Source organism: Lepeophtheirus salmonis, chromosome 9, assembly GCF_016086655.4.
Source record: "Lepeophtheirus salmonis chromosome 9, UVic_Lsal_1.4, whole genome shotgun sequence".
NCBI classification, from domain to species: domain Eukaryota; kingdom Metazoa; phylum Arthropoda; class Copepoda; order Siphonostomatoida; family Caligidae; genus Lepeophtheirus; species Lepeophtheirus salmonis.
In genome coordinates, this window is record NC_052139.2 from 23419511 (window position 1) to 23447002 (window position 27492).

Below are 27492 nucleotides of genomic sequence, written 5' to 3' on the forward strand. Positions count from 1 at the left end.
TGGTATTTACAATATAATTATAATAAAACATTATATTCGTTTATTAGAAAAAATAATTTGATAAAACATTTGGACTATGATATAATTATGTTAAAAATATAATAGTTTAAAAAAAAATGATGGAACTTGGAGATTTTGATATTTTCTCGAGTAGGTTAAAATGTAAAAGTTTTGAGAACCACTGCATTAGAGATTCTTACAACGTATAATCTGCATAATGAAATAAAAATATTTAAATATTCATACTATGTATTCACTTCATGCTCAATTACAATGCTAATTATTCAATTAGAACAGTTATATGTTTGTTATTCGGATCAAGAAAGTCTTCTAACAACATGATTGTATCCATAGTGACACATATATACTGGGTGCCCAAGTTATCTATGTTACCACTTTGGTACATTCTCTTCGGCAAATATGTATACGGTTAAGATGTTTTTTGTTGGATAGATAAGTTGTTTAAACTTGCACTAGTTGAGAAAAAATCCAATCAATTGACGAATTTGTTATCGTAAATATTTAAAAAAGACATGGAATCTTCACTGAAATTCGTGAGGGGAGCAATAATATACTAATTATTCAGAAAAAAAAAAAAAAAAAAAAAAAAAAAAAAAAAAAAAAGGCTAGACTTATTGCCTCCAAAATCGCTGGATCTGAATCTGATGGATTTTTTTTGTGTGACACATGATCAAACCAACCGACAGAAAAGACTAACTACTGACTTATCTGTCGGATCAAGAAAGAATTCCAGGATTTGCCAAAGGACCAAGTAGTAAAGGCCAGCTTCTGCATTTCGGCTGGTATAAAAAATGTAATTGAGGCTGTATATGATCAGAATAAATCAAGCTTTTATTTTTTAAATCTGATAACTGTTTTGGGAGAAAATTGCGTTTAAGAAAAAACATTTTTGGGTCACTGCACAGCTTCCACATTCTGTATATATATATATACACTTTCCAAATAATAAATATTCTGTGAAAAATGAGCAAGGGGTTGTTGGAGCAATTTGAATGAATCACTCTGTTCATTTCATCATAAAGATGGTACAGTTAAAAAATAAAATATATATAATAAAAGATTGTCAAGGGAAGAAGGGAAATGAAATATTAGAACGAGGTTTTTTTCTCGTCTCTTCCTTCCATTTTAATTTTCGACATCATTGTTCAAGAAAACTTGATGAGGGAATAAGAGGACCATTTACTTCTTAAAAAGAAGTCAAAATGAAGGAGAGAGTCTTTTCTTAAAATGTTTTTTATTATTTTTCTCATTTATATTTTTAAAGTGTAACCAACAGATGTATGAAGGAACGTGTGTAACTCGTGGCTAACAGGGAATGCCTGACTTATTTGAATATTATAATAAACTGGAGTTCTTTTAACTTTTGCATATTTAATTATTATTGAAATTAGTTAAAAAACACTACACTCAACAAAAATAAGTAAAAAAAAAAAAATCTATTGCTGTTCACAAAAAAATAAATTTTTTTTTTTGGAAAAACATCTCAAAAATTTAAATTTTTAGGAAAAATATTTCAAAAAATTAAATTTTAATTATAATATTTATTGAAATATTTTTTCTAAAATCCACAGCTGTTAGCAACAAAATTAAATTTGTTGTATAAATTTCAAATATTATTTTTTTTTTAAATTAATAAAAAAACAATCAAATATTGAATTTTTAATATGAAAATCCACAATTATTGACAAAAAATTAAACCCCACGTGATCAATTGCTAAAAAATGTCTTTGTACACATAAACTTTTTTCTCCGCTAAAGGTACTCTCAGTCATTATTTTGGAATATAATTAGGAGATCTCTAATATATTTTAGTTTTAAGAAGTTGTTCATTCGAGGTCCGGAAGACTGACTTTGCTTAGATAGAGAAGTTATTTTTCTCATATGGAGCTTTGTTAACCCACTTATTTGTTTATTTGAGTTCAATAATGATAAAATATGAACTAATGTAAAAAAATATTTACGAGTATTTCATAATTGAAGTATGGAGTACAACTCAAGTCTCGACTCCAAGTTCCTACCTCTGACATTAATGCACTATTTAGTCTTAAATAGTGCATTTATTGTTATATTATTAATTATCTTAATTAATAACAATCAATAAACCATAATTGTATTATTCAAAAAACAAAGAATAAAATAATTTGTTCTTTGCCCACAGCAATTTTAAAGTGTGAGGCGTGCTTAATCATAACCATCCTTTTTATAATATCCCAGACTATGTCAGTAAGAAAAATAACAGAATTGACGCCATATGGAAAGCTACACCCTGTCAAAAAGTGTTAAATGGTTAAATACCATTGTATCTCTTCAGTCTAACGGTGTCGTTTTGTTACTTGGTTGGAAGCTTTAGTCTTACCGACACACCCTTGTTATTAAAAATAACTTATCTACCGACTTATTTTACATGAAAATATATATTTTATTAATTGATAAATGATCTTTTCTTGAATCAAAATTTGGATTAAATTTCATTGTTAGCCAATATATATGTAGATTTTTATTGTTCGGTATAACGGTACGATAGTAGTACGGGGGTTCGGATGTGTTTGAAACGATACTATACTAAAGGGGACGTCCTATTAATTACATGGCAATTTCCATGAGCGATAATTTTGATAGTAATTTTTATTCAAAAATTAGGCTAATATTAGGATCATAGCAACATTTAAGTTTCAAAAAAAAGTTATTACAACGTGCCTGTTAGCTTGAAGAGATACTTATTCATGGAGTTATCTTTTTTCCTATGCAAATAAAATTTTTTGGACCGCAGATGACGTCATTTTATGGAGGGAAAATGGATAACACATTAATCAGTCTTTCTTTTTTCAAAAATTAAACCCACGAAACTGGAGTAAAAGTCCATCCATCTCCAACCCACCATATATATTTTTTTTCAACATAACTACATATAGCAAGGATTTTATCTACAAAGATTTTGAGGCATCCTATATATTTTTTCTCAAATTATAGCTTTGTAACTTTCAATCTATTATTGAATATGTAGACAATAGGTGCAAAAGTGCTGTATCAGTCCTTATTTATTCGTTCTAGTCCAGTCTAATCTTAGGACTGGTACTATTTACCCTTGGGAACAGTCTTTAAGGGCGTTGGTTCTTCGGACTGTCAGATCTACAACTGATTAAAGAAAGAAGAACTAAAGTTGAGTGACTTTATCAACACAAAACTTTATTCGTTTTAGGGTTCAAATGCAGGACTGAATTGGACGGGACTGTAGACCTAAATAAGGAAGAAAATAATGCTAGGGAAGAGACAATAAATAGTAAAACGTTTTAGAATACATTTAGGGTAGAATATGTGAAATAAGTTACTGTTCGGGTGTGATGTTGCGATATCAATATTTTTAGTACGGATTCTAAAATCGAAATTAGTATTGCTATTGCTGCTTTTTAATACTTTTCCGAATATAATTATTGAAAAAAAATAAAAAATATTTTGTGAGGGAAGAGGACTGCTAGGATATTGAATGATGTCATAAAAGACAATTCTTTATTCCTTTCATAATGGACAATATTTGATGGATAATAAATTGGCCGGATTATTTCTTCGGTGCGGTCATTATAAAATTGCGTACATCAGTATCCCAGTACCGTTTACGTAACAGTTACACTTTTCCCCCATTAAAGGCATTTAAGTAATGAAGTATTTAAAGGCATTTAAGTAATGAAGTATTTAAAGGCATTTAAGTAATGAAGTATTTAAAGGTATTTAGAAAAGTTAAACACAGTTATAACTCTTTGCAACTGAGCAGGAAAATAATTTATGGATATTGATACCTTGAAAAATATAAGCAAATTACATAACTACTCTTCCCCCGTTGGCTAAAAATGCGTCATTTTTTTTTCACAATTCAAATCGAGGATAATAATTTGTAATAGCTCCGGAACCTCTACGCGACTTATTAAGGATCCTTCAGTTTAGAGTATTGTACAAATTGATCAACTAGTTGAGAAACATAAAAAATATGACGCCATATATAGAACTCCTAAAAATAGGAATGAAGATAAAGAAATACATTTATTTGGAACTGATTTACGGACCACGTTTTAATATAATTATGATTTAAAGTTACAATTATTCGTGATTTATTATTCATTGTGGTCTTATAGCATATAAATCTTTTTTGCAAATGGTGCTATACTCATTTACACACAGAAAAATATTCATGATTAGTTTTTTAATGATAATAAAACTTTTGATGAGTAAATCTTTTTTTTATGGGGTATACAATAAATTATTATGATATGTTGAATAATAAGGTAACTAATTATAGTAATATAGGTTGATTTTGGAATGTGGCTAAGATGTCTTAAACAATTTGTTGACCTTCACAAAGTCATTTGTTACTAAAAAATATAAACAACAAATAAGGAATTGTGATTCGAAAGAATGGAAGAGTTTAAGGTACCGGTTTGAAGGAGTTTTCAATGTATGTGTATGTATGCATTTTATAACAGAATCACAGCCGTAGTTCTTGTAGGAAATGTATAAATGTAACTATCTTCGTTTTAATCTTCTGACTTGTGCATTGGCCACCATGGCTTTATGCTTCGCACTGATGGCCCCTTTACCGTTCTTAATTAACATTCTCTGCTTTCCAGTTAGACAAGAGGCTCCAGAGGCTTCTTCAATATCCCCTTCAACTTTTGCAAAAGGATTAGAGGGTTTCGAACTTTCTTCTTCTTCTTCTTCTGCTCCTTCCTCTTCTTCATCACCATTCTTTGTGTCAGAGTCCTTGGAGACCTCAGTAGAAGAAAAATTTTTAATTCGGAAGATCTCTTCGTCACTAAAAAAAATTTCCGGCTCTTCTGGCGCAATGTTTGGATCCGGGTTGACAATCATGGCTGTAAGAGCTATGAACTCCGCAAAGAATCGCTTGTTCAGATTCTTGCTCATTTGATACAATACAAACCAGTCACCGATTGAGCAGTTGAGCACATAGTGCTGAATATGCCGCATGTGATGATTGTGCTTCCCAAAATATGCGTTCATCTTGATTTTCATAAGAAAGTAGCGAACTTTGGAGGAAGCAATTTGAGAGGTACGACTGATTATTCTTATCACGCCGAGAATGATCAAAAGACAATACCAGTACCAGATAAAGACAAATACTTTATCGTTGATCATGTTAAGACCTAAGACGCATATGCCAAAGCGGTTGTCCATACCACCACCCATTCCATATCGATGGAAATCACATGCAGCGATTTTAGGAAATACTTCACACATTGGATTGACTGTTTCTTGACGGATACGCTCCTCTGGAGGCAAGGAAAAATAACTAAAAGACGTGTGTAAAGAATAATTAAAACTCTCAAAAACAAACAACTAAATTAATTCATACAGATACACATCCAACCCATAGGTAAGGAACTGATTGTTCAAAAACTTGTGCGTAATGAAAATGGCAAATATTACAAGGATCACATTGAGTAGTTCACAGAAAAAGAAGCAAAAGGCATAGGCACTGAATTTGTTATGAATATGGATTTGAAAGTTTCGTAGGAGATTTCCTTTCTTTTCATCCGCGTTTTCAACAACTCGCCCAGTCGTCCCTGAAAAAAAACAACAAATAAGATCGTTTTAGCCCCGCACATATAAAAAAGGCAGTTTGTTTTTCAACTTTTTTCGAATTATGATAATACCCAGTGCGGAAAGCTGTGAAATGGTATAAAAAATACCTATTCTAATATAAATGTTCCTACAAAGTAATTTTTAGGTCGGTCATCTGGATTAAATTATGAAAAAAATACAAAAAAAAAACAAAATAAACACTAAACTTAGTAAATATAGATACTAAGAAGAAACTTCTAATTAAATAGTTTTGATAGACATTTTTTAACCCACAAAAGTCCTCTAAAAGTTATCCTATGGAACAAAAAAAAAAAAAAAAAAGTTGGGAAAAGATGATGATGCGCATATAATGCACATCATTTTTTTATATTAACATTAAAAAAATCAAAATATTATTTCTTTTTACTCCATATCGTAGCTTTAGAAAAAAATACTATATAAATACTGTATTTTAATCTTTTTTGACGAAATAAACAACTTGGGTTATTTTCTTATCATATAATAACTTTTCTGATCTAGTCTTATTTTAGGCTTAATTTTTTGTTGAAATTTGAAAAAGGATGAAAAATAAACCGACCTAATTATCATATTCATAATTAATTTGAAGGAAAGTTAACAAAAGAATAATCATATTTTATACATGAGCCTAAAACACGTCGTTTGGTATAAGTGTTTTATAGCTCATCCAAAATTATTTTTACCGAACAAACATTTTCCTAAGGATCTCTATTCCGAATTGAAAGTTTGTAGAACGGATAATGCCTTAAAAAATATATATATTCTATGATACTATATAATTTTGATTTTCAATCTGTTACTCACATTTTAAATGATAAAATGTGTGTTAAACTATTTACCAAAAAAATTGTATGATTTAGTGTTCATTTTTTAGTTATCGTTTTTGGCTCTATTTTTCTCAAAATAGTATTATTATTGGGCAAGAAACTTTTATTACACAAGTCCCTGTGAAAAGAAAAACAAAAATATTCACCCAAGAAATCCAAACATTGACAGCTGACACAAAATACACAGAAAAGTATATTTTTATGTTAGTCAGAAACTCCATGATTTCATGGGGATGGTCATGATTTTTGTTACATTTGCTCGAATGGGGGATCAAGCCAACTGTTGAATCATCCTCATAATGAAATGACTCAATCAATAATTAATTAATGAACACTTAATGATTTCAATTAAAACATTTTAAATATATATTGAGTAACAAAAATAAAAATCATAATTACATAGTTTTTCAGCATGAATCATCATCAACTATTCTCATTTTATTATCAAAGTGTTCATTCGGCAAGGTGGTCATTTGTAGGAAATTTGCGGCTTGGTCGTTTCCCATGTTCTTAATGTTTATGAACTTTAAAAGCAACTCCGACGTCAGATGAAGTAAAGTATAATGTCTACTTATACTTCATCAGTTCAACTCTATCTGAACAATTTAAAGGAAAATCTAAAAAAAAGTATCTGTTCGGCAAATTGTCTTTGAAAAAACAGGTTTTCTACAAATTGTCCGCACACTGGGTGTGATTAATGAACACATATCTACGTAGTAAAGAGACACCTTTGACTAAATAACCCATGAGTCCTCCTTCCTGCAAGATCCAAATGCATCGAGGAATATAAAATAACATTGCTTGCGCCACGAGGAAAATTGAGACCCATTGGTAGTATGTATTATATAGATGAGTAGAATCGACACGCTTCCTTGCACATGATCCAGTGTATGAGCTCGGCATGTCAAAACTCGAATACATCCAACAAAACGCGTTCAGAACATCATCATCTATACTGTCTTCAGCCTAGAAATAAAGGTAGATGATTAACAAGACTGTATTATATTGATGTTAGATTTCAAGTATTGCTCGAAAATTACTAGAGGCCAACAATTTTTTGTAATTTTTTTTTTCGGAGGCAATTTTGTCTTTACATGAGCTCGAATCAAAATTGTACGTATATTGCTTTATATATCGTTTATAGTAGGTTGACTAGACGTCCTGGTTTGAAAACTTCTCCACTTAAAAATACCGTACTACATTAATAATTGATATTCGTTGTTAGCTCTGTAGTTAAAGTACTTATGAATTTTGAAAACTTGGGCATAGTGTTTATTTTGAATTATTCAAAGGGGACCTAAATGCTTTGAGAAGTGTCAAGAGTGGTTTTCAATCCGGTTGCTGGCCCTACCATTAAACAAATCATTTTTCGGCCAAGGTATACTGACTTTGTTAGTAAATGACAGGAAAATTTCCCAATAGTATTCTTCTACACTCGCAAACTAATATATACACATATATATATGTATTATACACCTCACCTAGAGGACGCATTAAAAAAAAAGTCATTTTAAGTCCCTTAGACTGTCACAATACCTTGCTGATAATATACTACTTAGTTTGTTACAATATTTTTCTTTAATATTTTAAGTTGAAAGGATACCTAAAAGTATCGATATCAATTGCGATACTCGTTTAAAAATATTGCTATCATGACAACAAAAATATATTGTCCTAAGACGTAGACAACTCGACATTCCACTCAGAAACACAAACTCAAACAAACATGAAAACTTTTTACCCAAAAATTCTCAATAAATTTGTGCTCCGTCAACATAAAGGCAAGCTAAATTGATTTTTCTCAAAATTGAATGTGGATTACAGGTAATATTGTGCCGGTCTATTTTTATTCGGTCTTTGGAATTTTTCCTAAAAATGACCATGTTGTATTAAGACAAATAAGATATTTTGCAAAAAAATATTTATTTTTCATTATCATATTACGAATATATTTTATTTTTACTTAGTATTATAATTTATTATTTTATATAACAAATAAAATACCCTTATTGGCCTCATGAGGGAACGATTTTACCTTCTTTACGTACCGACAAGTATAACTGGACTGGATGGGACCATTGTTATAAATAGAAACCGACACAATAATAATTATGAGTTCATTTATATTCTTCGACGAATTATTGGCAATTTATATTAATAAATTAATATTATTAACTCTTTGTAAGTGTGAAAAATTGCACTTAAAGTAGCGAAAATGGATTGTAACGATAAAGTAATAATAAATTGATATGTTTTGTATATTTGAAAGTCCAGATAGGTCTAAAAACACAATTTGGTGTAGTTTGGTCCTAAATAAATTGGATATATTGCCGACCCTCCTGGAATTCGGAGCTCAGAGCTTAGCATAATTTGTGATGGATCAAGTTAAAAGTATATTCATTTGATTCCCTTCAATTTGCCTATAGTTCTAACCCTAGAAGTTTACTTTTCAAGGTTATCCTAGATATTTATGATCAATCTAAGATCTTTGTTTAATAAAATGGAAACATCAATGACAATTGATACAGAAAAAAAAAAAAAAATCTGGCCTATCATTATATATGTGAACGAAAACAAATTCTGTCTACAAAGTGAGTCTGATAAAATCAGTCCACGGTCTGAGACCGTGGTCCTAACCAAATTATCGGTCAAGAAAAAATCACATAGGATCACAATGAAAAAAATTCGGTGCTTCACCGAGTCTCATCACTAGTTGAAAAGACCAAATCGGGGTCAATATAAGTTTCTATGGTCTAATAAAGGTATTAAATTATAGCTAAAATTTGTGACTTTCTTAACTTATCCCACAAATTTGAATAAAACCCCAATAATTGACATAAATTGGTCCATCAACTATTGGTTTATAATGTTAATATATATATAAAAAATAAACTGGTATTTCTTTTGTCTTGACATATATTGTGTACATAAAACAGCGCCTGCAGGGGCTGGACTAGATAGGCTAGATATTTTTTTCCAAAAAGCTTAATCCAAAAAGTAAGCCCCCCTCCTTGCAAAAAAATATATATATAATCCAGCGGATGCCCCTGATATACACATATTATATATCTTTAAAGTGCAAAACGAAGATTGTATTGTTGTTCAAACAGAAGAAATTGTGTTTGTGAGTACATAAATGAATTAATGTATGCACCCTATAATATTCATATATAATTATATATTGGGTATACGTAACATACTTAAAAGCAAATTGCAATAACAATATTTCATAGAATGCAATATAAGAGAAAAAAAAAATTCAAATGTTTACTATAAATATTTATAATCCCCATATAATGGCTCATGTAAAGATTTACACGATGATATCTACTACGATACGTAAATAACATACTGTTTTAAAAATGCAGTCAGAATGGAATTTCAAATAATTTATCTTATTATTTGTGTACATTTAAGCCAATGTAGTAAATCAATATTTCTAAGACGTTGATATTTATTTATTGGGTTGAGAGATTTTAGACATATTTTGTGCAGAATTGTTTGCCTTATTATGTTTTTTTTTATTTACAAAATAACATTTATCCCATAGACTTGAATTTAAATTTTAATAATTGGGCAAGAAATTAATAATATTAATGGTATATCAACACAAAAACAAGTTAGTGTTACTTTATAAAATAAATGAGTGTGTTCTTCAATGAATATTTGTCAATTTCTACAAAGAAATTATTCTTATTAACCCTTTGGGTGTGTCGCTAGTTGCTCACAAACTAGCCAAAGTTTTGTGATTGAAAGTAGTGTTAAAGTTCTAGGTTTTCAGACAAATAAAATTCTTTATAAAAAAAAAAAAAATTTTTTTTGGAAAGTTGATATAGGGGGGGGGGTAGAGCCCCCTTGAAAGACGTCCACGGGCTCGATCTATAAATCCTAGGCCAATCTGAAACCATCATGATTCTTGTGCCACCAAATTTAACCTACGGTTAAAACCTTCATTTGACTCAAAAAACTCAATTTGTGCCGATATGACCTTTTAACCAAATAATCTATCAATTTCTCATCAATTTACTGTCACGATCAATTTCGGTTAATTTAAGTCTAATTTGCGACGTATCCAATGATTAAATAAGTATAATTTTATGATATAAATTGACGTAAATTTGTGTTTGATCGGGAATATATGTGTTGTGGATCTGAAAACTAAGTAAAAAGTTTTACAGCTTGGGTCAAGTCGGATTCGATTTATGACAATATAATAGTTTTTTTTAGTAAAAGTATCCAACAAAAAGCTGGTTAAGGCAATTCAAATGCAGTTAAAGATAATTGGTACGTCGTTACAAAAGGAGGCTTCTAATTTTTTTCCCTCAAAATTGAGGGTGACTTGGATTTGTGTTTTTGGACAAATTATTGTCAATTTCTATCAGTATAATTATTAAACATTTAATTTTTTTTTATTTGCACTTTAGAAATTGATATAATTTATATTTGAAAGTCGTGAATGGTTTATGCCTAGAAACCTGTAGATCGGTCGGAGATCGTTATAATTTTTGACGTGCCAAACTAGTTAGGTCCTTTCAAAAAGTTTAAAGCTTGTTCTGATGGTAAAATTCGTTTTAGATCAGTCTGAAGAAAATTTTTTGCTCAGACAGGTCCAAAGGAAAGCATCGGACAGGATTGGTCAAAAAGAACAATTTGGTCTAGTCCCAAAGAGATTGCTCATATTTAAAATTTGGTACGGACCAATTTTACATATAAATTGTTTATGACGTCATATACGTTTTCAAATTGTGAACACGATACAATAAAGGCTTACAATTTTTAATCAGACATATGTTAGAGTATTTGTCATCCCTCCTGGAATATGGAACTCCAAGTTCAAGCATCCTCTGAGATGGATAGTCAAGTTAATAGTAAAATCCTTTGATTCTCATTATCTTCCTATAGTTCTAACACAGAAGTTCACTTAATTAAATTGTCATGGTTTTCCAGATATTTATAATAATTCTAAAATCTTTGTTTCATATAATACAAATATCAGTGATGGTTGGTTGATATAGAAAAGAAAAGAAATTTAGTATATGAATATATATATGAAGCCGCAAAAAAAAAAAAATCGAAAAATATTGTTCCAACGTGGGAGGCTGAGGTCTGGACAGAGTTATCACTCTAAAAAAAATCAGGTAAGCCTGAATGAAAAAAGATAATTTATTGCGGAACTGATTCTCAAGAATAGTTGAAAGGGGATATATCGGTACTAATATAAGTCTATAAAATCAAATAAGGATTCTTAAATATAGCTAAAATTCTGGACTATCTTAAGTCATGAATGAAAGTTGAATAATTAATTACACATAGCAGCTTTAAATGAAATTTTCGAGAATTTCATTTAAATTGGAACTTGTTCATTACTCATTATATAACATTATTTATGAATTTGAGCACTTTCAGCCTCAATCACCCATTCCACACGCCCCAAGAACGCTTTGCGCACGTTCATAACTAAGTGATTCGAGACTGATAGCCACTCTTTCTCAACCAATTACTATTGGGACTCAATACTGCTTTGATGTTTTCAAAATGCTACCAGTTCCTTTAATCAAGGGGATTCAGGTCGGGGTTCTACAGTGGCCAGAAGTCGTTGGGCTAGAATTTCATTTTTTTGATCCTCATATTCTGTACGATTTTTGCCGTATTTGCAGGAGCTACGCCCAGCTGAAAGCTCTAGTCGGCTTTCTCTGATTACTTTGTCATCTTGCGAACCTAGGGAAGAACTTTTGTTTCCAAAATCATCAAGTAATTCTTGCTTGTCAATCTGTATCCAACGAGGAACCAAATTGACTTCATTTTGGGACTTTAAGATAAAACAATGCTAAAACCTTAATAAGGCCGGATGTTTGGTAGTGGATACTACACGGTATCAATTGTAAATGTCTTCTCTTTCGAGGAGAACAAAATTCGTTTTCTGTGACACGTCAGATAATTGTAAAGCTTTTTGCACTGATCCAATCGTAATTGCTGATGTTGTTGATTGGGCAAAGGTCGTTTAATATGACTGAAAAACTTTCCACCAGCTTTCTTTTACCGCATGGGACACCGTTAAACGGGTCACAGACCACTTCTTCTCCAAGTCCGTCATAGTCATCTTAGGATTTTTCAAAAAAGCTTTTTTTGTTTGCCGTTTCAGACTTTAATTTGATCGGCCTTCCACGTCTATAACTATCATTGATGTTCTAAACATTGTTGACATTAACCTTGTTCCTCCAGTGAGTGAGTCTCTATTCTTTAAGGGTCTTTACAATATCAGAATTGCTAAATCTTGCCCAGACTAAAAAATTTACTTCTTACCTTTTTTGCTCCATTTTTGTTAATATTTATCCTAGATATTTGGTAAATATGGTGTTCTAAAGGTAAACAGTCAGCGGTTGTTTTTGTTAATGCAGCTTTGGCATAAAATTAACCAAAACATCTCCAAACGCAATTAAATTTATTCTCCAATACTTTCTGACGTCCCGGTATATATGAAGTAAATAAATCAATTGGGATTTTCTCTCTCTTTTTTTAATTTTCCACAAGATTGTTTTTATGTTGACAGGCCTCATTTAAATTATATAATAACGCTTAAATGTTGTTTTGATATCTCAAAGTGCCTAAATATTTTACTACAATGCGCTTTGTTAATATCAACAGCCTTGAAGTAGTAATTATTGCAATATTAGCACTTAAATTGACCCAAATTAACGGATAATGAATGTTGTCCTATACATAAAAAGATGTATATTGTGACTGCAAATTAGAAAAGTCGTATGTACATAATAGTAACTTGTTCATATTACATATTTCATACTAATGAATAAATATTTCCCTCAAATGGAATCATGCCACCTTTTTTCATGATGAATAGGGAAATCAAATCCAATGGTAAAGTTTAACTTTAAATCTTTGTACATATTTATACCTTTAAAAAAAAGAGAATAACGTTTGGATCTTGCCTTTCAAATGGATTCCCACGCATTGTTGTGGAAAGTATACCTACACATATTTATGTGTATAAACCATCAATTACCAATAGAATATTTTAATAGCCCTGGTTGTAAAACATCCTACATTCATCCTTCATAAAGAGGCATGACTTGTTGATATTCCATACAGTAAAATGCAAATAGAAGATGGTAACAGGAAGTTTGAATTACGTAACGTATATTAATAAATACGACTCAAGGTAGGTAAAATATTTTTTCTACCTTGTCTCTTTCTCTCTCTATCTTTCTTTATCTCTCGTTTATACTTCTAACTAAGGAAATAACGTCATTACTTTGGAAGTGTACATATTATTAAGTAAAATTTTGAGTAGTGATGGGACGATTAATCGAAATAGCAAATTGGATAATTGGCTGTTTTCTTTGGAATCAGAATAGGGATCGTCATCCAGAAAATAATTTTTAATTAGCGATTCTGATTCTTACTTATAACCAGTATTTAACTATTTATTACTTTTCTAGAATATGAAAAAAAAAAAAAATATACCCTCCTCCCAAATTCAGGATTTAAAAATTTTTTTTTTTTTGTAAACAGTTGTGGATTTTGGAAATTTTTCTCCAAATAATTTAATCTTTTGAAAATAACTATGGGTTTTTTAAAAATTCCCTAAAGATTTTTTTTTTTTTTTTTTGTGAATAATTCTAGATTCTTGAAAAAAATTAATAATATTTAATTGTATATTTGATTTTTTTACAAAACCTTTATATTTGAAGTCTCAACTATTAGATTTTTTTCTTTTTTTTCAAAAAAAAAAAAAAAATATATATATATATATAAAACCTGTGGAATCGCATCAGAAATTTAGAAATTTTTACTAGAATCGGAAGATTTTTTTTTTTTTTGGCGTCCCATCACTAAATTTTGAGAAAAGGAAGGATAAATTTATTTTGAACCTTACCATATGTAGTAGCCGGCACTACTTGGGGCAACTAGGCGTCGACTAAAAGACTAACTTAATAATATACAGGCTGCTCTAGAAACACTAGGGGAATCCAGAAAAACTTTCATACCTATTTTGTTTTTCATATTATGAGAGTTAAACTTCGTACATATAATTTTAATTTATTTCCCTGTATATCCAAACATTTCATTAAAAATGGCCAGCTCCAGCGGTCACAGTTGCCGTCAGAAGCAAGAAAAGTCCTGGACAATGTCTAGAACTACTTCATAACAGATTTGGTCTCACTGCATAACTAGCGAAGCATTATGCTCTCAAGATTCTTGCACATTTCTTTGAAAGCGATGTCTACTTTGCTATCAGTCTCGTCAGTGAAAACAAGGATTGGCAGCGTGTCGGTTTTTATTTTTTTAACAGATAATGAGCTCAATCCTACCTTTTTTTTAAATTGTGACTCAGAAAGTATTTGGTGGCAATGTTTTTTAAAAAATTACCTTCAGGTCCTTCTTTACAAACCCGTGCATCGTAGTTTCCCCATTTTGTAGTAATAAGCCATGACATTTTCCGTTCTTTTTCATCTCAACAGACCCTTAGCGAATTTGCTAGCTTTAATGAGCTTGTAAATGGCTCTTGGGATTTTCCGTCTTAAATTAACTGAATGATCACTTTCAGATGGTACTTAGTCAGTATCATATTGTTGAAATAATGTTTTGATGACTTAAAGATCTATAGCAGCTCCTACAAAAAGTTCAAAACAGAGGTGATGAAACTTTGTGGCCTTTCGTCTCATGAAAGAGAGACTAAGTTAAACCTTGTAAAGACAAGTCTACTTCTGCAACAAAGTTTATGAATATATTGAGTAGACTTCTGGGCCTGTAATTTTCCTAGATCAGGGGATTATGACTTTGGTTCGTTGGCACAGACCTCATACCAACGAGCCAAAGTTCAGTTGTTAAAGCTAAGATCAGAGTCGACGTCTAGAGTTTGGCTAATATCTCTGATGTACTCTGTAAATGAAATTTGTACATCGTGTGTTCATTGAAATAAGTTCTTGTAGTAAAGACTAACTTCAAATTCTTCCTGTGACAAGGGTAGTCTTGGAGCCGATCCCATGACGTGATGTATGGGAGAGAAGTTCTTTCATATATATATATATATATAAATTTAAGAAAAAAATAATTTTTACTTTTTTTATATTTTTCTTAAAATTGTTTTTATGTTGACGCATAAAAATAAATGTACAATTAGCTATATATATAGATTTTTTTTTGTTTCTTTATTAGTTATTTAATACGAGTATTAAATGTTTTCCCCCGGCATCAGCTAGAAAGAAACAAAACAGCTCAAATATAACTTTGAATATTCACGTTCTCCAAATAGTTTTGTATAACAAGGGTATATTATTTAAAGAGTATGTTCATTCTTTAACTCCCAAAACGTTATATATATGAACCGTAGGGTCATAAAATTTTGTATTTATGAGAATATAACGTATTTTTTTCCTGAAAAACATACTGAAACTAAGTCGATCTTGTTGTAAAAAAAATCCTTCTCATTGTAAGAAAAAAATAGATTATTTTTTCTTAGCCTTTAGATATTTATATAAAATAGGCATTTTGAAAATTGTTGGAATGTACATTCTATGGGGAAATATGTACAAACCTTTGTAGTTTGTATTGGAAATGTATTTTTCGTGAATTATTAGATCGCCATTTTTTTTTAAAGTTATGAAACTCTATTGGTTATTTTATTTTTCTTAAGCTGTTGTCATTATCATTTAGTTCCTTAGGATTGCACTTTATTTGCTACTACATAGAAGCTATCATTGATATATACAAAAACAGATGGAACATTTTGGTGCCCCCATAAAAGACTGAAGATTTGTTGTGGAGTTATTATTTTGACTTTTTTGAAAATCACAGGGAGAAGAAGACAATGATTTTTAATATTGGATCACAAGTTTTTATTTTATTTTAAATAATAGTAGGTTGTGCTGTTGTAGACTCCCTAAAGCATTTGGGAATAACATTGACAAATTTAAACATGCAATAATAATCCAACATCAGCTTCACCTAACGGGTAATTGGTGGAATTTATATTTATGCTCGAATATTAGCAGACGGGTGACTGGAAGGGAATTTCAAGTATCAGGAAAGATTTCAGTACATTATAAATTTTTTGTCTCCCACAGAAATTATTGAACATATAGAAGTACGAAGGAGTATGGGGGCTGGGGTTGAAGTTGTCGTCAGAGAACATTATGCCCAATTTTTTGGAAAAAATGCTAGTCAGTATTTTCAAAAAAAAAGTTTCATGGATGACCCATTTAAGAAACACGCCTGATTTTAAGCTACTTCTTTCGGTTTAAAAAATTTACTATCCTTATGAAATTGAAGGACGTTGATATTATATACTTTTGATGGAACTTATGCATGAGTGGAAAGACTGAAAATCTTATCTCCCTATTTTCCTAAGGGTGCAAGCACTGCTGGGAGGTGGAAGAGGCAAAAATGACGTTGGAGCACAGTAAGGGATGTTGTAGAAAAGTAGGTAATTTTGAACAACATCCTGAGCGATCATCACGTGCAGGTCGGACTAAAGGATGAGGGTCCACATAAAAACATTGCATACCAAGTTAATAAATTACTTAATAAGCTAAATATTAATATTAACAGACAAACGAAAACATCTTTTCACCTAAGCTTAGCTCCATCAAAATAAAGAGCTGCATTTCAAATCAAATAAAGATTTTTTTTTTTTTCAAAATTAAGAACTGAGTTTTATCCTGTTTAATAATAAATAAAAAAAATGTATTGTGCCTACTTGAGGCACAAGAGAAGACTTCAAACATTTTTACATCTTTAAAAAGTCTGGGGGTTCATATTAAGACAAAGTTTTTACTTTGCCATTATTTTACCGGAAAATTGTCAGGAGAAAAGTAATGCTCCTTTAAATGTGAAAAACTGGACACACAGTTTTATATTTTAACTGATTGTGTGAAAACAATAGATACTAGAAGATTTAGGACAAAGATTCATTTGAGTTTAAAATTCCTGGAAAGGTTGTCGACTTTTCTTTTTTAGACTCACGGAAGGAAGGAAAACAGACGGTTATGGAAAGAAATATTTTGAGGCAAATTCAATAATTTATTATGGTCTGTAAAATGGATGGACGAATATATGAGATATACTGTTGTCAATAAACTATTTTAATGAATAATTCTTTCTTTTAATGGACACAACAATATTAGAAAGCTTTTACATTTTCACGTAATACCTGGTATAAAAAGTTCAAATGAGGAAGTACAAACCCCATCATGAATGTTGCAGCTATTTTACTTATTTTTATTTATTTTCTTGGTTACATTGGAATGAAATATATATGTTAAAAAAAACTGACACTCCTAAGACCATGTCCCAAGGAGACATAGAAACTATCCTAACACTGGACTAGGTCCAAGTAAATAAAGACTTCCACAACTCTACTCGTACATAACTAGTGATAAAAACGGGTATAGTTTTTAGTTTCCCCGTTTAATTAGAGATGGCAAACTGAGGAGTACATTTTTCTACCATGATCTGTTGTCATAATTATTTTATTCCTTAAAAGTTAACTTCCTTTTCTAGAACATTTAATTAATGCTGTCATCATTATTCTTTTATTTTAAGAGATAAAAATAAGTATAAAATAATTAATTTTAAGAAGGACGGAGGGTAAGTAACCCTGAGGATTTGCTTCGGAGTGATCATTATAAGTCTTAGTTGGACACAAAGTAGAATTGAGAATCGAGATCAGAATAATTTTTGCTATGACCTTACTTATTTCCTTCTCCCCATCCCCTCGTCACAGCTGATTGTTGCTGATCTAATGAAATTGCATGAAAGCTAAGATACTCCTAAAGATTTTTCAAATTGTATTAATGAACACATTAATTAAGCTTAAGGTTTCTCTTATTTTTACATATCCAAGTGACATATTGTATGTATTAACTGTAATCTCCAAGGTATTAATGCTCTTATAATTATTTTTTCCTATTTTGAAAGTTCAATTGTATAAACAAGCAAGGATCACAATAGTTTTTTAAAGTGACCCCTCTCAGCAGATATGTAGTCTTTCAAAGTTACAAATACATACTTTTCTTTTTGAGTTACATTTACGAGGATTGAGATAATGCTCACATCTCTACTTATAAACGTAACTCCTTGTTGGAGTAGAACGGAGGATCGTCATCGGAGTGATTATTGGCTATGTCCTTGCACTTCGTCAAAGCTGATTGTAGCTAGTCTAATGAAACGATATTACTAAAATATTCTACAAACTGCCATGTTGATTTCGGTGTTTTACTTTAACATTCCCAAAGAGCTCCCAATTCGGATCCCTGATTATGGTAATATAAACTGCAGAATTATGAGGTTAAACTAAACTAACAAAAAACTTAATTTGTGTTAGTAAATTCAAAAATACTCAACTCTAAAAATATTATTTGAAGTTATTTACATATTATGTACACCATGAAAAATTGTCTATTATATCAAATTGTAGTCAATTTGACATTAGTTGACTATATTGTAATAAATTGGACCTCTCTTCATATTTAGGTATTTATCACCCTAAAAATATTTTAACACATTTTTCATGAATTTTTTTAAATACAAATATCTCTCTATTTGTTGTTTTACTTAAAGCTTTAAAGCAAAGTTGCGTAACGAATTCGACGTGATCAATGTTTGTAAAAAAATTGTTGTAATCATGGGAATTAGGGAATTTACTTTTATGATTATGAGATATAATTAAAGCTTTCAGTTAGTTGACACAATATGACTGAAGGGAGTAAAATATCTGTAATTTTTCAATAAATCTTGCTAATTATCGTAAAATATCTCTAAAAGTTACACTAATTCAACTTAAGAGCCAATTAGTGAATAAAAAATAACATATGAATCTTGGGATGATTAAAAACATCCATGAACATATTTTTTATCGAAGAATTAACAATTCAGATATATTGATAAAATTTAGCAGGATTTTGGGATGTAGCATCGAGAGTATGTACTGTATATAGTTCTCCCTGAAGTATAAAATATTCATATTTTTTATATAAGAAATAGTACATCCATAGTTCAAACATGTACATCAATCAAAGCCTTAGAATCTAGGCTATTAAAAAATTATCGGAACTTTAATATTTTTATCAACAACACCTATTTTGAACTGTATTTTTAGAAGGTTTCATTATTTTTTCTACACCGGTATAAAAGGAGTCCAAGCTTATCTCAGTTTTTTTTAGATGGAAAATCCGCGTTATATAAATTCTCGTTGTACAGGGACTTTTTGAGTACTAAAACTCGTAGAATGGGAGGAATTATTTTTCAGAGTAAATTTATGCTATTCTTTTTTATTTTTGAAGAATGGTTAGGATTTTTAAGAACATTGTATTATCCATAAATGGTTTTAAATAATGTATGCCAGACATGATCATTGTAAAATTTAATCTGAATTGTGTATTTACTTGATTTTAAATCGGTTGCTTCAATACTGTAAAATTAAAAATAATCGGAACTCAACTATATTTATTTTCTTTTTTAAATCCGTTTAGTAGTGACAGTCCAAAGAACTGCTCCCAAAGACTGATAGGACCCATTTTAAGACTTGGCAGGACCAGTTAAATATGGACTCACACACCACTATCTATGTCCATGAATAATAATTTATTTAATTATTTTTTTAAAGCCATTTTCTAAAAATAACCATTGACAAACAAATGGTCTAGTTCTTTTGTTTCCCCATTTTTCTATAACTTAAGGATCATTTGATAAAATAGGATATAAGCTATTGTGATTCATTTAGAAAAGGAAATTGAATACAAATGTATATATCATGTCAAATTTCGTATGTTTAAGTTACTGACTCTACAAACGCTTGTAAAGTAATACGTATATGTCAAATTTAAACCCTTATTGTGCTTTTAAAATAGAGTCCACTTATGTTTTTTTTCGCTATGGAATGTTAAAAACGCGTGACGTCAAAATGTAACAAAGAAAATTAGTTTGGTCAATTTCTAAGAATAAAGCCAATACTCGCTTTTATGGATATAACTATCTTTAAAAAAATGTATGTACATATATTCAGTACACTTGTTCTGAGGTTGTAAGCGACTAATTTTTATAATTCTAGTGATATTGTAAACCAATGCTTTCAAACCTTTCAGATTCAACAACTCATTTGAGAATAAACAATGAGAAAACCACACCAATTATTAAAATATACTATATATAGACTCATTTTTTTGTGCAAGCACCTGTCATATATTCGATTATGAATTATAGATTGTTTATTCGTAAAGTAATAATAAATTTCGTTAATTCTTTATCAAAGAAGAAAATCATCCGCCCACCATGATGCTTGAGGTCCTTTTAAGAACAGTGGCGCGACTAACATAAAACAGAAGCAAAACAAGTTCAGTATTACTTACTCAAACGTTGAGATTAGTTACTTAGAGATCAGTTACATTTAGTTCCATAGTTGAATTTTTATAACTGCATTAATATGTTGTTAACTATGTTTGATAAAATATGGACATGCGGCTCAAAATCCATTAACGTCCCCTGAACATTGGTCTCACGACTAGGGCTGTAGAGTCAGTACATAAAATGCCCCACTCTGATTATACTATTCTGAATGTTACCGACTCAGATTTCACGACCCACTCCAACACATAGTTTTTAAAAATATATTTTGTATACTATATAAGTACTATTGAATCATTTGATTCTAGACATTATAAATAGAGATTTAACTTTTACGGATTAATTAGTTATAATTAGTAAATATTTGTGTCAGGTATAAAGAAATTATTTGAGATTTAAGTTTCTGAAAATAATTTATGGACTCGTAACTCACTTATAAAACGCGAGATACACATCACTGAAATCCCATCTATTTGAAAAAAAAAATTAATGTGTTTTTACTACAACTGTATTATAAGACATTCAAGAACAATATGCAAATTGTGAACATTTCTAGTTTACACCCAGTATCTGCCTAAGAATCTTTGCCTATTTATTCATTTTTTTCCCCTGATCAATGAACAATAAACATACATAATATGTATATGTTTAGTCTTTCCTTCTACGATATGCATTGTTGACTTACATGCATTTCAGCGGTCAATATTTGGGGTTGAGTAGTTAGAATGGATTATAACGTTTCTTTTATTTTGTAAATTTTTTTATCTCAAAATGAAAATACATTTTGGCCAAAAAATAAATATTATTATACTAACTACGGGCTTAGTAGTTGCTTCATAATCTTGCTTTCCCCTATAAATTTGAAAATGTATTAATACTTATGATTAGTGATGTATCGGTCCTTATTTAGAAAAAGGACTGCATTCTGATCCAGTTTAGTCCCATCTCAAACTCCAATTATTCCTTATTTGGCTTAATAAATCATCGATCATTTTATGAAAAAATAAAAGAATCGACAAATAAGAACCTGCCCTAAGGACTGAACTAAATAAATAAGGCCCAGCACAACACCACTTCTGATATATCCTAATAAATGATTAAGTGTATATGTTGTGTACAAGATGCAACTTGTATAAACACTGATTCAAGTTGCAATAAAAAAATGAAGAATTTTGAGTAGTTTTGTAATGAGGACAATTTAACATTTTATATTAATATTATTATGTTGACTTTTTATATGAAAAAGACTACTTGGTCATTAAAAATTCCATGGCACATTTTCTTAATTCATAATAAATAAATCATTTTTAAAAATGACAGCACAATACGTGACAATCAGCATGTAGAAGTAGTCGCAGGTTGGGTTAAATTCTAAAGTTATCCTGGAAGTAAGGTCAGTTGCTATCATACATTGTAATAGTAAGGAACGTGGGTTTACTGTCGAAAAAAATACTGCTAAAAAAGGGTTTGACATTATAGGGTATAAATTTTCACTAATTGCAATTTAGCTCTTGCCTTTTAAAAAAATAAGTTAATTGCTTCAATTTCTAATATACAAAAAAGGCTTTCTTTTTCAACTCATTTTCATTATTTGAAATTTGAAAAATAATTTGAATACAAATAACTCCACTGATAACTGTGTTGGAGAACCAAAGTTGGTGTCATCAGATTTGAGAGTTATTCAATAATTTTTAATGGGTAGAAGTTGTTCCAATCGGATTATTGGAAAGGGGTTTATTCTGGAAAAACTCAAATTTAACTTTTGTATAAATACTGTACTGTATAAATGAGATATATTGCCAAATATATATATATATTTTAAATAATAAAAAGTAGTTTTTGGGAAAAGGAGGTTATATTGGCCTATTGAAAATAGGTTACAAATTGTGTTAGAACATTTTGGCGAAAAAAAAAAAATTGATTATGATTCATGCTGAAATATAATGTAATAATGATTCTCATTATTGTAACTCCAATTTTGAAACATAAAATGAGTAATCATTTGCCACAAATTGCAATAATTAAGTTTTCATTAATTAATCATAATTGATCATTTCAATATGAGGATGAATTAGAACTGTTGTTACTAAAATCCGACAAGTGGCCAATAAATTAATACATAAAAACAGACAAATTGCTCAAGGAATAGAATGGGTTATTAACAAAATATATAGTGTACTACGGAATGAATCATCATAAATATTATCCATTTTTTTTTTTTGGCAAAAGGTTTTTGACAAAGTTTCCGCGCACGATCATAAATATTTACAGCTACATTACCTTTATATATTTACTAGTGTTAAGACTCGGTCAAAGATCGACTTGGTTTGCCATTTGGTCTTAAGTGATTATTTATAGACCAATATGTTGGACCAGCCCGCGATCTTATATGATTTATTTAATACATTTAACTTAACATGACGTTATTGCTCCGATGTTCACCATTCAACGGCTGAAAACGTTATCAACCACAAATTACTATATTAAATTATAAAATGAGACCCAAACATGACCCATTTGGGACCGGTATAGACGGATTTTTGGATTTTTTTATATATGACTGATCCAGCTTCATCTTTTTTAAAGGACCAAGAAAGTTCGATACATAAAAAATCGAAACTGTCTAGAGCTTGTATTTTCAGACTGTTCCACAACACAAACATTTACATACAGTCGATGCACAATTGTCAAGGGCAAATACGGGCAAAAAACATACAAACTCAAAGTAAGAGTTATTTGTAAGGGTCTACAAAGTATTTCAAGTTTATTCATTCATTAGTCAATGTTAAATGTAACACGTTGTTAATTCTCATCAATCAGATAACTTATATCCCATGAAATTATAATCAATTTTCCCTGACATATAAGTATCCTATTTTTGATGTACTTTGCAAAATATTAATGAAGTCGAACCTCATATTTAAGAGAGAGAGAGAAAAACAGAAGAAGTTAAAATCATACTTTATAAAATTGAGATACAAAAGTAGATTTTTAAAGAAAAATCAGATATTTTTTCTTCTTTTTTTTTAGCTCAAACTCTGATGCAATCCTTAATACGCAAATGGTCATCGATCCAAAAATAAATAGTTTAACATGATAAAGGTAGAATGTAAATATTTAAAAGTAATTTACCCTAAAATGTAGTAAACTTGACATGTGAAAAACAGTGGACATCAAAGATTGTGTCAATATATCAAACAAAACATATAAAAGATTGATATATTCCCAACTTCATGTGATAAAAAGGAATAATTATGATTACATGTTCAAGGAAAATGGCAAAATTAAGCCCTAAAATGTAGGTATAATTTATTTTTATAATATACTAACGGTAGAACCCGTTATTGCTCGGAGCTATTAAAGCGTCGTCGTATAGACAAACTTTCCCTAAAAAATAACTCCCCAATAAATTTTTAGTCTTACTCACAGTTATTCATGAGCGTACTCACAGTAATTTATTCAATACATGTGTAGATCATAGATACTCTCTCCTCCAGAATGAACAAAAAATAACAATATGAAATTATGCCTGATAAGCTAAGGAGTACTTCAGTCACTAGCAGGATGCCTAGATTAGCTTTAGCTACAAACGCTCGATGTTGCATACACACCGATCAGATTTAATTGACATTACTATTTCTTATATCAAAAATATGTATGTTATATACATCAGGGAGCACTATACACAGTACATCCTGTACATACGCTCGATAAAAACAACCTTAAGGACAAATCTAAGAGTCGAAGACCCACTAAAGTGAATCCTGAAGACATCATGGACACCTTTAAGTTCAACTCAACAATGGAAATGTCAAAGTACGCCAAGAAGAAGAATCGGTCTACTGTGGGCAAGGCCATCCGAAGGGCTATATGAATGTCGGTTAGAAGAACTGAGACGCAACTCCTGTCCCAACGTCAAAAGGAGCCGCGTCTTCAGCGATGTCTCCAACTCTTGAGTAATCTGAAGTACAACAGCAACTGGGTAATTTTTTTCTCTGATGAAATGACATTACTGTTGACTCCGTCTACAACAAGCAAAGCATACCAACCAATCATTTTGCTTGTTGTTGACTCCGTCAAATGATTGGTTGTTATGCTTTGACAAAGCTGACAACAGCATCTGGACAGTCATCGGATGATGTTGGGGGCTGTTACATCAACTGTAGAAAAAATGCCTCCAATTAGTTTTCCTCCTGGTTAAGGGTTACCTACATACAACTACTTGATGGTATTGAAGGAAAATGTTGTCCATAGATCACCAAGACCATGATAAAGTCCAACAAGGTAATATACGTATTTCAGCAGAACGGGTTACGGCTCATACTGCTAATATTCTGAAAGAGTGGATGGGTAGCAACCTGAACTTCTAGTCCAAGAACCTTTGGCGCCCTCAGAGCCCAGATCTAAATCCACTGGGCTACTCCATTTGGTGGTAGATTGAAAAGAACACCTGCAATGTCCACCACCCAAATATTGATGACCTGAAGACCTTCGTTAACCAGCAGTGGAGGATTATGAAAAGGGGTTCTGGAGGTAGTGGAGGGTGTCATCGATACTGATGGTGACTAGATTCATAATCAATGTGCATTGATATAGAGTAGAAAATATTATAAAATTATTTTTCTTATTTACAACAACATCCTGATCAATTATGAGTATATTAATGACTACTAAGAGGCAGGTCTCAGTACTTTTTCTACAGCTGATAAATATATCTATTGAACATTTTATTATTTCTATGAAGAAATCTTGAGTATCATTTAACGATAATGATTCAACAATAAATTGCTGTCCATTGAAATTAGAGAGTTAACCTTATAAACACTAGATGTAATTGGAATTTTTTTTGAGATTATACAATCCTTTATTGCATAACGGTATTAAGCAACCTATGGAATATTCAAATATGTAGTATTAATATTTCTATTTAAATTATACGTCAACCGTTTCACTCACATTAATTTCTACGAAGAATGTTAATAGACTTAATTATATGCTTCAAAATAAGATGCCCATATTTGAAATTTATTAGTGTATTTGAGGGCATGTCCAAGGTCTTTGATAAAGAGAAGTGAGAACGAGGATGGATTCATGTGAGTTATAGATATCTAAAACGTAATCATAGTTAATATTTTATCATATTGCTATCATTAATTCTGACTTTAATCTTTTGCTATTTATCTAATCCAGAAAGTCATTTGTTCGATTGATAAATGAGCAAAGGCAAGGCAAATGTAAAAAATAATTATAGAAACATCCAAATTGGCCTGTGAGACCTTCATTGACACTTTTCCTACAAACATACATATTATTCACATACAAATGTCAATTATACATATTTCTCTCTATGTGCGTCTATGTTGTATAAGTGATAATATGAAACTTGTGAACAGAAAAAAGATATTTGGAATGACTTCACCTATAGTAAGCATCTAATACATACATATAATTCAAAAGCATAGTACCGTTTCGCATTGAATAGGCTCTCCGAAGAACTGGGAGGTGGAGACAAGAACAGAGGAAACGATGAACATGGTCACAGTCCATTTGTAATAGAGCTTAAATGTGAAATTATCAATGGAGACCTCTCCAACTCCGAGGAAAATCTCTGTGGCTGTTTTGGCGATACCTATGGCAGCTGCCATGTTGATGTACTATTTACTTTTTGAATGATGACGATGTTGATCTTAAAGGGACAATGCGGCCTTTGAGTCTTAGGCCAAAGGACGATGATTCATGTCTTATTATTGATGTTTTATATTATACCACTGACGAACCACTTGATTTGTGTCATTTGAGCCACATAATAGGGGTTTTTTGATCAAATCACTCACTATAATGCTCCCTTGTTCACTCACTCACTTTACATACTAAATGTGCTCTTGTTTTCTTTCTTGCTTCTAAGGGATAAACTCTAGGACTATTGTTTGTTTATTTATTTCTATTTTTTAGGCAATGATATTTTCCCCTCATGTCACAAGGATAGTTTTCCCCTACCGTACACTCACATATATATGTACACTTTCCATATGTGACTCTGTCCAACGTGTGTTAAAGATAAAAAAAAAAAAAAAAACAGGAGAAAGAAAAGACACTTGTCCGGCAAACTTGATGGGTTTGAAAGCAAGGGCTTGGATGTAAGGGGTAGAACAAACATGACACCAATGCAACAACACAAAATAAAATATAAGAGATAAACACTTGAACATGGATACACCTTTTTAAACATAAATTTGATGAGCAAAGAGTCTTGAGTCACGCTGATGAGATGTGACAGTCTCAACGCTCATAACGTAATGAATGAAAGCTCATTTCGTCATTAATTTAATGACTTATTACGAGTATACAGGGTGTGCAAGGTGTCTGTGCCATGAAAATGATTTTTTAAAGCACAATTTTCTCTTCAACCAGTTATCAGATTTAAAAAAAAGCTGCATACATTATGATATATTTTATTTAATGGAATCCTCTCATGCCTCAATTACAGTATCATGTGAGGCCTAAAGTGTAAATAGCTCTTTATCACTTGGTCCCTTGGCAAATCCTGAAATTCCTTCTTGATCCGACTGATAAATACATCTTTGGTGCTGCAAGGGGTTCATTTGGTTTTTCATGAGATCCCACCCCACTCAAACATATCCGGCGAGATGAAGTCGCCAAAGTTGTTTTGAAG

General features: G+C 30.8%; 1 protein-coding gene across 3 annotated transcripts; it reads right to left on the minus strand.

Moving 5' to 3' along the window:
- Positions 1–4031: 4031 nt before the first annotated feature.
- Positions 4032–26878, minus strand: LOC121124287 (innexin inx2). 3 transcript variants are annotated; one of them, XR_005866266.2, is made up of 5 exons: positions 26285–26872; positions 7187–7424; positions 5384–5594; positions 4448–5320; positions 4032–4385 (listed from the first exon to the last, which is right to left on the minus strand). XR_005866266.2 is itself a non-coding variant. In XM_040719444.2 (4 exons), the coding sequence occupies exons 1-4, from the start codon at positions 26462–26464 to the stop codon at positions 4537–4539; spliced, it is 1413 nt and encodes a 470-aa protein (XP_040575378.1). In that variant the 5' UTR covers positions 26465–26878; the 3' UTR covers positions 4032–4536. The 3 variants fall into 3 exon arrangements, 2 of the variants coding, with proteins under 2 accessions (XP_040575378.1, XP_071747078.1); XM_040719444.2 differs by having other exon boundaries at positions 4032–5320; positions 26285–26878; XM_071890977.1 differs by having other exon boundaries at positions 4032–5320; positions 26682–26811.
- Between the last annotated feature and the right edge of the window lie 614 nt (positions 26879–27492).